General features: G+C 41.5%; 1 protein-coding gene across 5 annotated transcripts in view; it reads left to right on the top strand.

Annotated features, from left to right (window-relative positions):
• nav1b (neuron navigator 1b) overlaps nucleotides 1-16,724 on the top strand; it is a 66,174-nt gene that overhangs the window by 37,737 nt on the left and 11,713 nt on the right. For 3 of the 5 annotated variants that reach the window (XM_069148565.1, XM_069148574.1, XM_069148581.1), the window contains 11 exons: nucleotides 6,271-6,415; nucleotides 7,440-7,740; nucleotides 8,936-9,689; nucleotides 10,268-10,678; nucleotides 11,562-11,603; nucleotides 11,703-11,863; nucleotides 12,332-12,505; nucleotides 13,096-13,148; nucleotides 13,577-13,600; nucleotides 14,116-14,193; nucleotides 16,549-16,632. In XM_069148565.1, coding sequence (XP_069004666.1) covers nucleotides 6,271-6,415; nucleotides 7,440-7,740; nucleotides 8,936-9,689; nucleotides 10,268-10,678; nucleotides 11,562-11,603; nucleotides 11,703-11,863; nucleotides 12,332-12,505; nucleotides 13,096-13,148; nucleotides 13,577-13,600; nucleotides 14,116-14,193; nucleotides 16,549-16,632 — 2,227 coding nt within the window. Of the gene's footprint in view, nucleotides 1-6,270; nucleotides 6,416-7,439; nucleotides 7,741-8,935; nucleotides 9,690-10,267; nucleotides 10,679-11,561; nucleotides 11,604-11,702; nucleotides 11,864-12,331; nucleotides 12,506-13,095; nucleotides 13,149-13,576; nucleotides 13,601-14,091; nucleotides 14,194-15,319; nucleotides 15,329-16,548; nucleotides 16,633-16,724 lie in introns of all 5 variants that reach the window. The other 2 variants (XM_069148558.1, XM_069148551.1) reach the window with 2 other exon arrangements.

The following is a 16,724-nucleotide window of genomic DNA, read 5'->3' on the forward strand; positions in this document are numbered from 1 at the left end:
CAACATCAGTAACACTACTGCTCTTTTGGCTGAATAAGAGCAAATCTCTGCAGCCAAATGTAGAAAACATTCCCACATTTGGAAGATTAGAGGCTGTTACACAGCTGCATTTAGAATCAGTAGCTTTGAATTATATTTTTAACAATCACACATAGTGTCATTATTTGGTTGTCCACGGTAAAATATTGGTTTAGGTCTAATAGAATAACATTTGACAGGTTTTTAATTTTTTTTTCACCTTGTTCTGTTGCTTAGTGTAGAAAAATGAAAACACTTGTTATGGCATCCAACCAATGTTCTGGTGTGATTTAATTTTCTACCAAATTACCTGTCAATTTGCACTGATTATTTCAAACTGACGCAGAGAGGCCTCAAGAGATTTACGGTCTTTGCCCTGTATTCTCTCCAATTTGTTTAATTTTTTTTCAGTGTTTTAGCCCGATATGATGCAGCACGGTTTTAATGCACCAAAGGGAGACAGCTGCAGTGAGAGATCAAAAGCCAGAACAGTAAAGGTCAGATCCAGAAAATGGTTTCCTTCCTCAATAAAAACTAGGTGCTGTGACCTGTCACAGATGAGTTGAATTTCTGCTTTAATAGTCAGTTAAACCTCAAACCCAGCGGTGGCAGCAACACTCATCGGGTTTCCAGCTAAGCAAACACACAGAGAGGATGTTTCTGACACAAGCCCTTTGGTTATCGGTGCAGGACAGCTGTTACAGTACAAACATGACTCCGAGGCTTCTTGAATGACAACTTGTTTAGTAGCACCGTGGCCTGGCTGAGATAAACAGGAGATGTGAGCAACACAGTTAAAAAAAAAAATTAATTTTGTAACATAAACAATTTAGATCACTCGCCATACTTGGCAAAGGAATAAGCATCCTTGTTTTGGTATTAGGAAATCAAGTTTTGAAGGAACCAACAGGGTTTTAAACAAGATGCTTTATGTTGTTTGTGAGCAACAGGAAGAGCAAGGAGCTCTTTTTCAGATAACGACAGTGCGGATATGAAAAGATAGAGGCAGACACAACAAGCTTTTATCCAACTAGCATCTTATATTGTCAAAGAAAGACGAATGCCTCTACGTCTGGTATTCACACTGAGAGCAAAACACTACTTTAATTTTTAACAAAAAGTAAAATCAGTCAGCTAAGAATCCATTTAAGCTGATTTACATTGTAAAATGATGTGGAAAAATGGAGAGAACCTGAAAACTGTAATCACACAGGTCTATGAGCTCTTTTTCTTTTTCTGTAATTACTAATTCTGCTATTCTCTGGTTTGAAATGGATCTCCTGAAAGAAGAAACGAGTTTAGGTTCATGTCGTTTGGCCATGCACGATCCTTTGTCACCACATTTTGAAGGTAAATAATCGGAGCTGGATACAGACTGCATTTGACTGACGATGTGGACAGGGTGTGGGACCTTCTCGGCCCACAGCTTTGACCTCCTGGAGTGGTTTACAGAGTTGAGATCTGGTGAGATCATCACCGTGAGACCGTTCCACTGCTAATGAGAGGGGGAGAAAGTGGCTTTCCAAGGCTACTCATGCCTCCCTGGAGCTCCTCGTGTCATCTGTGGGCTTGTGGTTGCACTCTTTGTGATTCAGGCCTGTACCTTGGACTGAGTTTTTCCAGCCAGGCCCCAGAAGGTAATGAATGAAGATGGAACATGTTTCATTTTCAGGGAAATCCATCACGGTAATCCTCAGCTTCATGCAAAAGCAAATCCTACTGGAAATTTTGGTCTATTTATGAGCTTTTAAAAGTCTTTGTCCTTCTTTGTCTGTTTTAAAAGCCTGCTTACTATTAAAATGTTCCTAAAATCCACCAATCACCAAGTTTAAATTGCTAAGATTTATTTCATAGCATTAGTTCAGTTCTGAGATGGAACTGAGACACACTGGATTCATTGGATATGAGTGACTCTAAGGTGTTTTATACAAACAATAGGCACCATTCAGCATTTTTTTTTTTTAGCGCTGGAAGAACGGACTCCAAATCAAACTGAGAGCTGAGCAGCCTTAATATACCTCCATATCTGTCCAATTTATAGAGTGGCCAGAGCGGGAAAGTTTCCATTGGAATCCTGCCATGCAAGTTAGGCCAATTTAAAACTGAAGAATCACAATCATAAAAGCAGCTGGCATTTATATGTTTTACATATGGTACTTTTTGCTATATTTTAGTATCACAAAGTTATAAGATCCCATCTCACTAACACCACCTTTACACAAATCCCCTCTCTGGTAAAAAGAAAGAAAGAAAAAAAAAGCCCAGTAATACAGAGTACAGTATCTAAGGATATAGCTAAGCTGATTAGTCTTAATGTTAGACTAGTAGAAATACAATGCCCTTTCCTGCCTTTTAGTATAATCTTCCTCTCATGCATTTAAAGCGTGGATGCATAAAGAGGTACTCCGGCAAGTTACAACTGCACTTTGACAGAATTCAAAGTTGGACGATAAATTATGAATAGAACCGTCTAAAATGAAAGCAGCGGAGATCACGTATCGGTCCATTTACGTGCAGGCAAGCCTTTGTTTTGCTGCCTTCTCTTAATCAGTCATAAAAAAAAAAAATTGAAACCCTGCAGCCGCTCAGATTGCTACATATTTGTCCCAGTGGTGACTTGTGGTACTGCAACACAAAAAAAGTTTGCAAGAAGCACTTGATAACTTTTTTTGACCAGACGCCTCCAGCTGCAAACCAAGTTTTCTATTTCTTGATGAGAACTCTAAACTAAGTGCACGTTTTTACCTAATGCTAAGCTAATTATTCAGCGTGAGATATTGCATATATATATATATATTAAAAAAAAAACAAAAAACGGTTTACTTAGGTAATTAAACATTAGAACCTATTTATGTTGTCGTTTTTATGATATTTAATGATGGAAGCAGAAAAATAAAGCTGAGCAATCCGATCACTTCCGGTTCAGTAACGGATTACATCACAGCGGTCACCTGGGGTTGCCGTGGTTACCGCGCACGTCCTCTCTCTGAGGAGCATCGGGGTCTCCTCATCCTTGTCCTTTTTTTTATTTTTTTTATTTTTTTTTTTCCGCCTTACTTTCGGGAGGGGGTGTTGCCTGAGTGCTGGGAGAGAGACACGCTGCCTCTTTTTTTTTTTTTTTTTTTTTTTTTCGCTCGCTGAACGGCAGAAGAGGGGGTCTTCGCTTTGCGGAGGACATGAATTCAAACCTCGCTCGGATAATTAAAGGAAGTTGTCGCTCACTCCGGAGATCGTAAACGTCCCAGATGAGCGGTCGTGTTTTGAAAGTGCCTCCGCTGCAGTCGGCGAAAGGAGCCAGAAGGACTTTCCTTTTGACGCCAAGGTAACTTAGTGATGACATTGCATCGCTGTCTACCAACCCCCCGAGACGCAAAAGGACCATTTTGTTTCGACATTTGTAAAGTTGTACGTTTTTGTTTCGATGCTACTCCGGCTTTTATGTGTTTGCCCTTTAACGTTAATGGCTGTTTCTCTCTCATTGACTCGTCTTAAAATGCCTTTGCTTTTGACCAACGGTGCCGTTAAATTGGCACAGGATGAATTTAGCTGCTGTCACCGCATTTGTATTTGAATAATGAAATTCTACTGGCATCAAATTGAATGGAGTAAATATTTCTGTATTCATTTTGAACTTATTTGATGGGTGAATTATTGTGACATGAAGTTGAGTCACATGCAAGCAAGGGCTTCATTATGTTGATGTTGACTTGGCAGTCGGAATGAAAACATCTGCAGAGACGCATTTTTATTCTTGGAGGACGCTGCAGTGTTGCTACCACAGCTATCTATATAATGAAGGATGTCTTCACCACTAAATCAGCCTTAGTCATGCACTCACAGGAGCCATGTCTTCACTCTTTTATGCACACACAAAAAAAATAAAAATAAAATAAAGAATTGAACTAGAAGATACTTAATCTATTTGATCTGGTTTTATACTTGCAATATATTGTAGATTAACACTAAAGAAACATGTCTGAGAAATGTGAACATCTCGTCTTTTTCCGCGTTAAATGTAACGCACGTCCTCGTCCTCGTCTGTCCTTGCAGCTCTTCCCAATGCTGCAAGTTTTGCCATGGCGGGCGTGCGCGTTTAGTGATTCTTTTAGATCGCCTTCCTACTCTGGACAGTGAATGTGATGTCCCCACCCTGCTCGACCCCACCAACCACCCCTCAATCTCTTTTAACCCAAACGTTCTCGCTGCAACACAGCTCGCGGACTCCACAAATCAGAAAAGGCGTTGGAGATGTGCCACAGAAAACAAAAAAAAGTGAATTGCCGCCCATTGTACGAAGTATGCACTACATGCTCGTGTACTCCCACCCTCTCCCTGTCTGGATTTCACCTCGGAGAGCAGACAGCTTGGCTTGTAACATCAACAGCCGACAGGCCCTCCTGCCTCTTCCTAGGCTGACATCCCTGTGGGGTTATTCACGGCCCCTCCGTCGCCCCTGACAGAGGAGCTATTGTTCAAACATACCGTGAACATCTGCGCTTAATGTAAATCCTAAAACTATTTGTACTGTCGCTGGTACATGGAAATACTTTTTATACCCTTAAATCAAACATTTATCTGAGGTTTTACCCTCTTGTTGTCTGAGGACACTGATCTGTGGCCACAAAACCCTGCTTTTATGCATCAAAATCCTCAAAACCAGCAACAATGTCAAGCAAAGCTTCTTCTCTGTTTTACAACTGCAACTACAGCTCAAGTCCAGCCATGTGATTAAATCCAATTCTGAATATGTGTAGAAGCCATTTTGGTCTCCCTGTATTTTTCTCTCCAATTCCATGTTCCATGCCTCTGCTAATTGCAGACTGCCGAGCCGCAAAGAGCATTTTCAGCTTGGTGGGGAAACCGAAGAAAGGGAAAAGGTCTGATTCAGCTCAAGCAGTGACTCGGCTTTAAAAGGGTCTTATTAATTTACCTTTTCCACTGTGCTACATTTTCGAGTGCCAACACAATTTCGATTACCACCTGTGGTTGCCAGTAGTAATGATGGGGAACATAATTATACAAAATCTGACTCGTATTTAGCCCTCTGGAGATGTCCTTTTAAATTCAACAAGGCACTATTGCCCTTCTAGAGCACTCTTTAATTTTAAACTCCCCTCCGAACTGCTCCGTCCTCCTGAGATGTTTTGGTTGACTGAGAGGCTACGCTTATTCTTGAGCTCCCTACAGTGATCTACATTTCAAGTATATTCAAATATGACTGCATCCAGACATCTGATGCCCAGTGAGCAGTTTCCCCGGGTCGTGCTGCGACTGCCCGTCCCTGCCGTCCTTACGACAGGGGCCAGTCTGGCAGCATCTGTTTCAGGCCGACGCAGAGCTTCATGGAGGGGCGGAGGGAAGGGTCAGGGAGGGTTTAGGAGCCTGTCGCTGTGATTCCCCTCATCCTGCAGCTTTGAAGAATAACAGCCCACTTTTTAAGCCCTGATCTGTCAGTTGCCATACTTTTTATTTAGCATGATTTATCAGCATATCCTGTAAAGTTTCCACTGGAGCTACAGTTAAAGATTGCAGTGTGTTGGCGTAACGTTTACAAAAAAAATGCTGGCTTTGCTGTCACAGTGATTTATTAAATTATGGTGCAGCTTTTATTTTTACTAACTTAAAATTAACTGTCCACACTGACCTTTTTATTATGACTGCTAGACGGGAGTGTCCCACATTTTATTCCGTTTTGCAAAGTTTGTGAATGGTGGGGTTTGTAAGGTACAGAAATGTCCAGAATTAGAAAAGTGAAGACACACAGGGGAACAACTTTTTTTGTGATGTCTTGCCTCTTTGTACTTTTTTGTTCATCTTGAACTATTGCAGATTCTGGATGTGTCCAAATCAATAAATTACAGTTACTTGCACAATCACCACGATGTTTTGGGGTTTATGGCTCCAATCCAACAAACTGTAGCTGTAAATCGTCCTTTTTAAGTGCATACAATCAGAGTTCTCTGATTTACATATACCATGAATTGAAGAAACGTTTTTTGTAACCTTTCCTGAAGATTCGTTCTCCAGATGTTCTTGATCTCTGATGTATTCGTTGAATCAAAGCATCCGTAGCCAAGTTTGAATTACCTGCTGGTTTGAGCATGTGGCCACCGCCAGAGACAGCCTACTGTCTCACACAGATAGACATGTCCATGCGGTTGCTTCAAACAACTTTCCGTGCTCTACGCTTATGATTTCTATTTACTTGATAGTGGCACATTTTGCTGAATGGGTCCCCCTGTTTTGTTTCAGTTGGGATGAGAGCAGCTCCATCAGCAGCGGGCTCAGCGATGGCGACGGCTCGGAGAACCTCAGTTCAGAGGAGTTCAACGCCAGCTCATCTCTTAACTCCCTCCCGAGCACACCCTTGGGATCAAGGCGCAACTCCTCTGCTATGGTGAGCTGAAATACACCACCGGCCTGTAATAAAGCATGTGGCGTGTTCTTTCTCTTGTTTTGTTTGTAGGAGAAATGCAAAAAATGACAGCCCAAGCCTTTACTTGAGGCATTTCCTCACCCCCTCACCACTGCATGGGATTTACTTTGTTTTGTGTTAAATGCAAGTTCTTTGTTTTGACAAAGGCCACAAAAGACACCACAGACCTCGAGTCAGACAAGTAGTTTGGAGGCAAATCACGGTCCAGAATTCAGCTTCCACAAGTCAACGTGCAAACTTGAAACTTCACTTCAGGGCACGTAGGCAGGGAATAGACTTTACAGTGTGAACTTGTGAAATAACTTTTGCATATTCATAGATGTTGCATTTTTCTGGAAGCAAGCAGGTGTAGTTTTAAGTTGGGTACATGAATGTGTTGTGGAAAAAACAAATCAGATGCATATTAATATTTGCGCAAGTATTGTATACCTCTGGGGCACCTTTAAATCCCATCAAATGTGTTTCATTGTCACTTTGGATAACAGGCTGTACTTCCCACCTTTTCCATAGGTTTTGTGCTCTCCAGGAAGAAATGAATATTAGTGCTACTCAATGAGCCATCTGTCGCTCCATATCCCATTAATGGGTTGCCAAGAAACAGCAGGCCCAAATTTGTCCTCAGTGCTACCTCCTCAATGCACCACAAGAGCTTTTCTATTATAGTGTAGCTGCCATCTTTTCGTCCATTGCACAGTTGCAGTTCAGAAAAATAAAGGCTCAAGCACTCCTCTGTTATTTAATGTGTCCCTGAAAGTGTTAAATCCATAAATCTATTTTTTGGTTTTGTTTTTTGTTTTCCTTCCTTTGTCTTCCTCTGTGGTTTTTTTTTTTAATCCACTTGGGGCATATCAGTTTATCTCTCCCTCCTTCCCTCTGGAATGCAGCTGATATGGAACAAAGATTACAGAGCAGTGTCTTCCACAGATAACACAGACCATGTCTGATGGTTACCCACACTGTGCCTCTTCCCTTCCTCTCTCTGCAGCTCCGCACTGACGCAGAGAAGCGCTCCCTGGTGGAAAGTGGACTTTCTTGGTACAGCGAGGATGGCAAAGTCAACCTTAAGCTCGATGGCTCCGGTTATGAAACGGGGAGTCTCAAGACGGAGGCCCCGAGCAAGTGGAGAAAGAAGCCGCCGAGCCTCAGCGAAGATTTCGGGGGCAAAGGGGAGCTGAAAAAGCCTCAAAGTTTGGGTCAACCAGGAAGCTTCAAGAGGGGCAGAAATCCTCCCGTGGGTGTGACCTCACCCATCACACACACCTCTCAGAGCATGCTCAAAGTCGCAGGTGATTTGTCTGTTTTTCTTGGTCTTTATCTCTGCTGTCTATCTTTTGCCAGAATTTGGTGTGTCTGTTTTTCTATAACTTGTTTTAATTTCAAAATCAATGTTCTTTATTTTCCCACTGTATGCTGAATCCAAACGGAAAAGTATGTTTACAGAGCAGCCAAGGCGGATGTCTGCTTTGTGTTAAGATGAATACAGAGGTGTTCTCGGTAGCGTAAGTCAGGCTGTGATTTATACAACACAGTAAGAAAAAAAAAGATGCACCACGAAATCCATTTCATTGAAGAAGAAAAAATCTCAGTTTAAATCCCACAACCATGTTTCTTCTATTATCTCAAAGAAAAGCCTCTTACTGTACATGTCTGCAAAGACACTGTGTCTGCCATCTGCAGCAGCTACATTTATTTGAATGTCCTTTAATCCTCAACAAAACATGCCATGATAAAATATGAGGTGCAATTTGAGTTCCAGTAACAACATTTGCTCAACTTAATTTCAGCTTTAAACACACGTGATTAAAATTATATCCGATGGTATGTGTTTTGGCTGCACTTTTGAAGGGTAAAACATTCCTTAGCTGATGAATTTGAAAGCTTGTGCCATATTCGACTGTGACTTAAGAGCTCAAATGTGTTGTATCTGCTTTTTTGATCATACTATAACAATAACTAACCTGTAGTCTTATTCCCAAGTAAACAAATACTTGGGGTTCACCCTTAACTGTTCTTAGATACTTCACAGATAGGATTTTACATCACTAGGTCTTATGATATGGTAAAAAAGTTCACTTTTAATTTGTAAGAGCATGCTGGTGACTCACACTCAGCATCAAGGGTGCATAAAAGCTCGTTCAGTAAATACAGATGTGTCTTGCTTATGTTTTATCTGCTCTGTAATGGCTGGAATGTTATGACAGAAATAACGTATCAGTGCTGTTTACAGTTTCATTTATTTCAGCGGTAGATTAGGTTTACAGGGTTTAGTGGCTCATCAGCATGTTTATCAAACATCCATTTAGTTTCTTCTGCTCAGGGAATTAATGTATTAAGAAGGTCACGGTCATTGTGGCTCATCGTGGAAATGGAGAGATGCAAGCATTCTTGCCGCTTGCTTTAAAAGTATTTAAATTATTGATGACTACATAATGATTTTTTTCTTTGTGTTATGCTCCCTCTCTTTCTTTCTTCTTCATGTAGCACCTAAAAGTGAGAGGCCACTGGACAAATCAAAGATTTCCATCAAGACTGCTGGTCTGCAACGGTCCCGTTCAGACGCTGGCAGGGATCATCACGGAGAGCACCGCAAGCCCCCGTCAGGTTTAGTGAAACCCACTGCTGGAGCCTCCTTTGGCTACAAGAAACCACCACTCGCCACTGGTACTGCAACCGTTCTGACAGCAGGGGGCACCACCATCTCCAGTGGCTCTGCTACTGTGGGGAAAACCCCCAAGTCATCTGGCATCCCTGTGAAGCCTGTGGGAGGAGGAACACCCTCGGGCAGAAAGAACAGTTTCGATGCCAGCAGTGAGCAGAGCTTCCTGGGGCCGAACGCCCGAAACAGCATTCAATACCGCAGCCTGCCTCGACCGGCCAAATCGAGCACGCTCAGTGTGATTGGTCGGCCCGCAAGTCGGCCTGTCAGTGGTACTATTGACTCCAGTTTGTTGAGTTTGAAACCTGTACCCATGGCCTCCACGGGCCCCAGGGTCAAAGAACCTAGTAGCTGCAGCAGTAAAATGATGAACAGAACGAGCTTAGGCCCAGTGAACCAGACAGACAGAGAGAAGGAAAAGGAAAGAGCCAAGGCTAAGGCTGTGGGTGCTGACATTGACTGTGCTTCTTTGAAAGGAGAGGACACTCAGTCCATAGGAGAGTCTGCTTGGAAACTGCACAGCCTGAGACGGACCAGCAGCAGCAAGTACCCTGAACTGTCATCGCCCACCACACCGAGGTCTCCCATTTAAATAATGCTCTAAAGAGCTGGTTCACCCAAATTCCAAAAAGGCACTTAAAAAATGATCTGTGACTTCTCGTGGTATCTAGAACTATTTGTTTTCCCTCTGATTATTTTTCTCTAATGGTCACGCATGCAACTTGGGTTTAATGTGCTTACGATTTTGCTGCCCTGTATTACACCACCAGAGTACAATAGATGTGAATGAAATTTCAGTAGTGGCGCCTCCAGGATTTAACAATTACAAAACACCAATGTCTCTTTCCAGAAACAGTGTCCCAGTTGCAATAATAATGACCTACAGAGCTCACTGTAGAATGTTTTTCCTGGAAAGACTTTCTACCAGAGAAATGGTCCAGAGTAATATCTCAAAACTTATGAGGGAGACATCTTAAAGACAGCTCTGTCAAAACCCTGTAAAATACATCCATAACTATCTCCTTGGGAGTATAGTACTAGAAGTAAATGTATTTTTTGTAATTTGGGTGAGCAACTTTAAAATGAACAAAAGTGAATGCAAAAGAACAACCCTAGATTCTGTTTTTTCACATCTCTTTTCTCTGTCTGATTCCCAGGATGCTGAACACTAAGTCTCTCGGACGCCCCCCCAACTTGGCTCATCTGGACAAAGTCAATTCTAACAGTCTCGACTCCTGCGTGACCATCCAGGACCTTCCTCCCAAAGTCCCCCCATACTCCAAGCTTCAAGACTTGGCTGGTTCCCACACGGCCCCCCGCCTCATCCCCAGCCCAGCTCCTGTCCTCCACATCAATTCTCCCAGCGCCTACACCAGTGAAAGTCTGAGCGGATCGCCGTTGCTCTACCCCAAACTGTCTGGCATGCACCGCAGCATGGAGTCCCTGCCCCTGCAGATGAGTGTGCCCTCCAGTGCGAGGTTTATCACAAAAGACGCGCATGATAAAGAAGCGAGAGGCACAGGAACCTGGGGGGCCGGGAGTAGGACGTCCCTCAACCTCCCAGATAGGCAAGTGTCAGATCTGTGACAAAATGTAGTGCCATCATTTTATTTATCACCGGTGTGGTATGTAGTTAGAATTATGGTTAAGGATATTGTCAGGCGATTACCGAGTGGACAATTTTTTGGTTTTCTTAATGGGAAATTGTCATATGAGGTCACAAGCACAGTGTCTCTTAATTACAAAGCAGGTAATTAACAAATTTGTGAAATCATACAAATCATTTTGTAAAAATCTCACCAATCTGATCTGACTTGGTAGATCAAGACAAAGGCCTCAAACCAGGGAAAACACCCCTTTGTTTTTCTTCTTGTCTCTTCACTAGTTCTTAATTTTTGCTGAGCAACCCAGCAACTCAATCAACAACACAAGAAATGCACATTGCCCGGGAATAAAAATCTCCATTTAACTTTTCATGACCCAATAGTGGTAGAAGTGGTTCATTCTATCAGCACATAGTTTGTAAAACTTAATGTCCAGTTTAGCCGGTGTTTCAGTGTTTAGATTAGGCTTTGAACTTCTTGGCAGGCAACATCCCATCATCTCATATTTTATGTACCTTTTTGTGAACGGAAAGTCTGATCTCACGTTTTGAAAATGAAGGGCTTAATCCATCGCAGAATTTCTGGTTATCAAAGTGGAGATGGTCCAGATTATTTTCTACCAAAGGAATGTTTGTTTAGGCAATCCCACGCCTTGTTATGTACGATGTGGGCTCAGTGTCCTGAAAGGATTGTCAGATAAACCCATGAGATGTCTTACCCAGGTGTTTTGCAGGTTTTATGACCAAACTTAAAATGAATGAATTAACGACAGTGTTTGTGCAAAACATTATTTTGATAAATAACTAATAATTAATTAATAACTATGTTTCTACTTTTTTCTCTGCAGCCTGCAAACCGACTGGAATACTTTGCCGAAGAAAGGCTTAGAGTGCGTCCAGACAATTATTTCCCAACCATCTATTTACAATCTCACCATGTGATGTAACGTCATTGTTTGAAGTTACAGCGACCTCTCATATTTTTTCAGACGCTACGGCTCGAGCCTGTCAGATAGCGATGGAAGCAAACCAGGGAGGCGCCACTCCCACACCATAGTCAGCAAGACCGAGAGCGATAGCCCCCCTCAGCTGCCCTCTCCCACCCGCCCTCTCCACCACGCCTCCAGCAAGGCTCCTCTCACCAACGTGGGTGAGTCGGCTCGCTCCGTTTGGCTGCCAAGTTCTTAAAAAAAACTCTCACTGTTTGAGCTTCGAAGCTAATAAGAATTGGGATCTTTAATAAGCCAGCCGTCTTATCATTGAGTATTATTTATGACAGATATATTGGGTTTATTCGATACGGGAGGAAAGTCCAGCTCAGTATTTAAACAATTGTCAACAGTAGATTCTGTCTTGTGAGCGATGGCCAAATAGTACAGTATGTAATCTATTCATTTGAATATGATTATTTCATATCTACAACAATTTAGACTTGAGTTCAATGCCGAAATATGCTGGAGATGGCGGCATTAGGGGTTCAAGTATGGCTATATTTATAGTAGTGTTGCCTTTCACTGAGTCATCAGAATAAGGGTATCATACCTAGGTGTAGGCCTTCTCTGTGTATGTGTGTGTTGCACTCTACCCTACAGTTTGATTTGTTTTTCTTTCATGGTAGTTGCCCCAATTTCCAGCGGCACCCCGAGGATATCACGCTCCAACAGCATTGGCCCTCCTGGTGACTCAGCCTGCGATCTCTATGGAACCTCCCCCCTGGGCAGCAGTATGTCCCTGGCTGACCGGCCAAAAAGCATGATGCGGTCCGGGTCTTTCCGTGAACCGGGGGATGATGGTGAGCCTGCTCCGCTCGCCTCCCCACGGGGGAGTCTCCCAACATGGCCCCAAATGAAACAAACATGTCCGCTCGTACTGCTCGCAATCTGTTTCGCAAAATGTCGGCAAAACGTTTGTTTTCATGAACAAGAGAATAGTCTTAGTGCCTTCAAATCCTTACACAGCTCACTATTAATTTAAAATGGAGGCACAATCTGTGTTCAATGTAAACAAAACAGCAGAGCCTCCAAAGCTAATTTAAACCTGCTGTCTCACCCAGATAATTGGCAGACTTGTATAACATATTCCAAAACTAGGTTACCACTAATGTCAAGTTTTTTGTTTTTCAATGCCAGAGTAGGGCTTTATTTATTGCATTTGGTATTTTGATTGATTTAAATAATCTTAAATCAAACTTGATTATATTACTAAGTATGATTTCGTCATTTATTATTTGACAGGGGAGAACAGGAATTGCAAGCAAATAATAAAGTAAAGATTACCATCATTTCTTAAGTATTTTGCTATCTTGGTAATACATTGAAAGCGCCTTTAAAGAAGCTCAATTACTTTTGATGTTAAGTCACATCTCTACCTTTCTTGTTTCAGTGCATGGCTCTGTGCTCTCGTTGGCGTCCAACGCTTCCTCCAACCATTCATCGGTGAGTCGACACATCCATTTTATGTAGTTAAAAGTTCTTTATATAGGGTTACTGTTGCTGAAGTTTAATGCTTCGTTTCTAAAGTTTACAGCCACGGTTGTCTCCAGAAAACCTTTTGTACCACAAAATAAATGTAAAAATTGCCTCAGTGGATGGAATATGTATTGACGTACTGAGGACACTTATATGCGTTGTATAAAATAAACTTCAACCTTCTCCAGTTGATGACAACACCTCTTTGAGCTGGTAGCACATGTTTTGGGTATCTGGTACTTATTTTAAGTTTGTATTTTATCAAACTTGAAGTAGGTTTCAAACTGGAAAATTTCAATGACATCCTTTTTTTACTGTGGATAAGTAGTTTTAATGAGTGCCCCTAAAGTTAATCCTCTACCCTATCCCTCTTGCTTTCACCATGCCTTCTTAAGAATGAGGACAGGATACAAGGGGAGGTAAGGCCAACGTGCCACAAGCCTTCACCTCACATTATGCCTTTTCTCTGCATCATCTGCCAATCATTTCCTGTTGAAACGGGTCCATTCATCTCATGGGTGTCATCAGTTCTCCAGGAAGTCTGTGACCACGGGTCTTTATCTCTGGAGCTCATAACTCCGTTCATTTTGTTTTATCTCTAATATTGTGTGTTCTTCAGTACCACTGTCTAACATTTAATAAAGACCTCATAAAATTTTCTCTGCATGACAAAAATAGGGAAGATCGACTTTCATCCCATATCTGTTAGTTTGCGGATCATTTTGGTTTCTGTTGTCAAGCAATAACATTCATATTTTGTTGTTTGCATATTTCTGCGGTTAACTAATTAAAACCATGCATTTAACACATTCCCCTGATGCATTATCACTCTCAAAATATGTACTGACATCTCCAACACTTCTGTCTTTTTGTTCAAGGTTCTGCACAGTATTTTATTCATATTTGTTAGGCTTGTTTGACAATTTGTCCACAGCAAATCCGCAAATTGCGGCGAGAGCTGGAATCCTCCCAGGAAAAGGTTGCCGACTTGACCATGCAGCTTTCTGCCAATGTATGTATGATTCTTTTTTCCCTTTTTTTTTTCCCTTTTGGCCTCTCTTTCTGAGATAATTTGACAATGACTTGATACATAAGAGATATTTTCAGAGTGATCCATCTAAAATGTGAATTGAACTTCCTTTGAGTCATTGAGCTTTGGTTCCTCAACCAAATACAAATCGGGTTTACCGAATATCTGCACTCTAGTTTTGTGATATGGGGATTAGATGATGTAAATAATTGCCGACCTAAGAAAATAAAGATCACATTAGATTTATGCTGTTAGTCAAAATTGGAATTTTTGTATATCTGATCGGAATCAGATCTTTCCGATTGGCTGTCCACATTATATATTGCAAGCGAATAAATCCAATCGGGATGATAAACTTCATTTTAAGTCTTATCCACATTGGTTGCTATAGTAATGACATTGTGTTGGCAAGTAGAATTAGTTATCATAAATAAACCAAAATGTAGAGTGCTAAATTGGGCTTTTTTATTAATAAGCACATGGGATACATTTGATCAGATTTGAATTAGACTAGCTTTTGCTGACACTAGGTGTTGATGCATAAATGTGGCTTTAGTAAGTGAGGACACCCCAGTCACAAAATTTTACATTTTAGATTGATGCCATTTTTCCGTATTCTCTCTGCAACTCATTTATATTCACATTTATTAACACGTGTTATCTGGTTGAACACCCACTGAACTTTAGCAGCTGATTAATCCCGTCTAATTCTGTTTCTACCAGCTTTACCTGACAACCTCATCATCCCTGCTTCTTTTAATTGTCTTGTCATCCAGCTTCTCCTGCTTTAATTTGGCGGTTTTAATGACACACAATTTTAACTTTGGCACCACTTAGGCCACCACAGATCCTGATCAAAAAGACAACCAATCTTCTTTTGCACATCTTCTGATTGTCTTTGCTAACAGCTAACCTTTTGAACGTGTTAAGTGACTGTTTGTTAGTGTGTGGGTATGTTTTGCAGTATATATTTTATAAGGAGTTTTTCCCACGCCTAACACTACTGTCCCTCTCTTTTACACTCTTGGCTGTATTGACTGCTGGACTCATTGCTGCCCCCCCTCCCTGCCTCCCACTGACCCTCACCTCTGGATGCTGGGTGTTGCAGCTAGGCCAGGTTTGTTAGCGTTACTTCCACAGCACCCTGTGTTACTCTTGAATGCTTAGTGGATCTCAACTGCTGATCATCTGACATCTATGCTGGGCTGTGGTGTGGCACGGCCGGTGCTTCCAACTCCAAGCATGTTGACCAGAGCTACAACTATTAGTTATTATCATGTGTATTTATTCATTCATATTTTCAATGTGTCAATTAGTCTCTAAAACCTCTCAACACTGTTAAGATTCACAGCGGAGTCTCTGAAAGAACAAAGTGGATTCTTCATATTTCTTCTTTGTTTGGTAAAAAAAAAAAAAAAACAGTTCAATGATATCTTAAGATTTACTATGAAAAACAGCAAATGATTGGCATATTTACTTGATGAATTAATCAAACGACTAAACAGTTATGAAAAGTGCCTGTTCATTTTCTGTCAGTAGACAATTTTTTTGTTTGGAATACAAAAAATAGAGATCACAAAAATGCAGTTATAAAAGGTCTGCTGCTCTTCGCCATTAGTAAATAGTTGACTCATTCTTTATTGAGTTGTTACAACACCTTGGGAATCTTGTTCATAGGAGGTCAGTAACACGATTTCAAGCACAGTCAAATAGTATTTGATCAACCAACGTTATTCTAGTTTTAGCTACAGTAGATGTAACAGTTTAAATAATGCTACCAACAAAAACAGAGGGAAATGGAATAACAAGCAAAAAGAAGGTCCAACCTTACAAGAAGCTGTCAGACCTGAGTAATCTCCCTAAACTACACAACCTAACAGATTAGAAATCTGCTCAAAGAAAATTGTAGGATCCCATCTATCACGTAATGTTCGTCATGATTTCTTGACTAATTCAATATGATGGTGTCAGATGGTATCTGGAAGATTGTTTTTTAATTGTTATAAAAATACACCTTCACACCCCATCATCAGCCTAAAGGTCAAATATGCTACATGAGTTTGTTTGTCCCTCAGTGCCACACCGCTGCCCCTCCCTCCCTCACCACCACCCTAATGCCCTCTTTCATCTCTGACATCATCCCCAGCTGTTCACCACTCCTTCCCTCCTGTCCCGGCCGATGGAGAAAACCATTTGTTTGACGTGCTGTGAGTGCGTGTGTGGCTGCAGACCAATTTGATTCAGCTGGTGGTGACTCATACCTTTCTGCAGCCCACACCCCACTCCAAGCACTCTGTCTCTCTATGGCTTTTCACCTCCTGTGTCTTTCTCTTGCAGGCTAATCTGGTAGCAGCGTTTGAACAGAGTCTGGCGCTGATGACAGCCCGGCTGCAGACACTGTCGGTCTCCTCAGATCAAAAGGTATCTTGGTCATAATATGATGCTAATGAATACTATAGGTGATATAGATATAGATACCATATATAAAGTTGTGAGTTTCCTTATTTTTAGAT

Source organism: Embiotoca jacksoni, unplaced genomic scaffold (assembly GCF_022577435.1).
Source record: "Embiotoca jacksoni isolate LCO1_2020_lvr unplaced genomic scaffold, fEmbJac1.0.p SCAF_1, whole genome shotgun sequence".
NCBI classification, from domain to species: Eukaryota; Metazoa; Chordata; class Actinopteri; family Embiotocidae; genus Embiotoca; species Embiotoca jacksoni.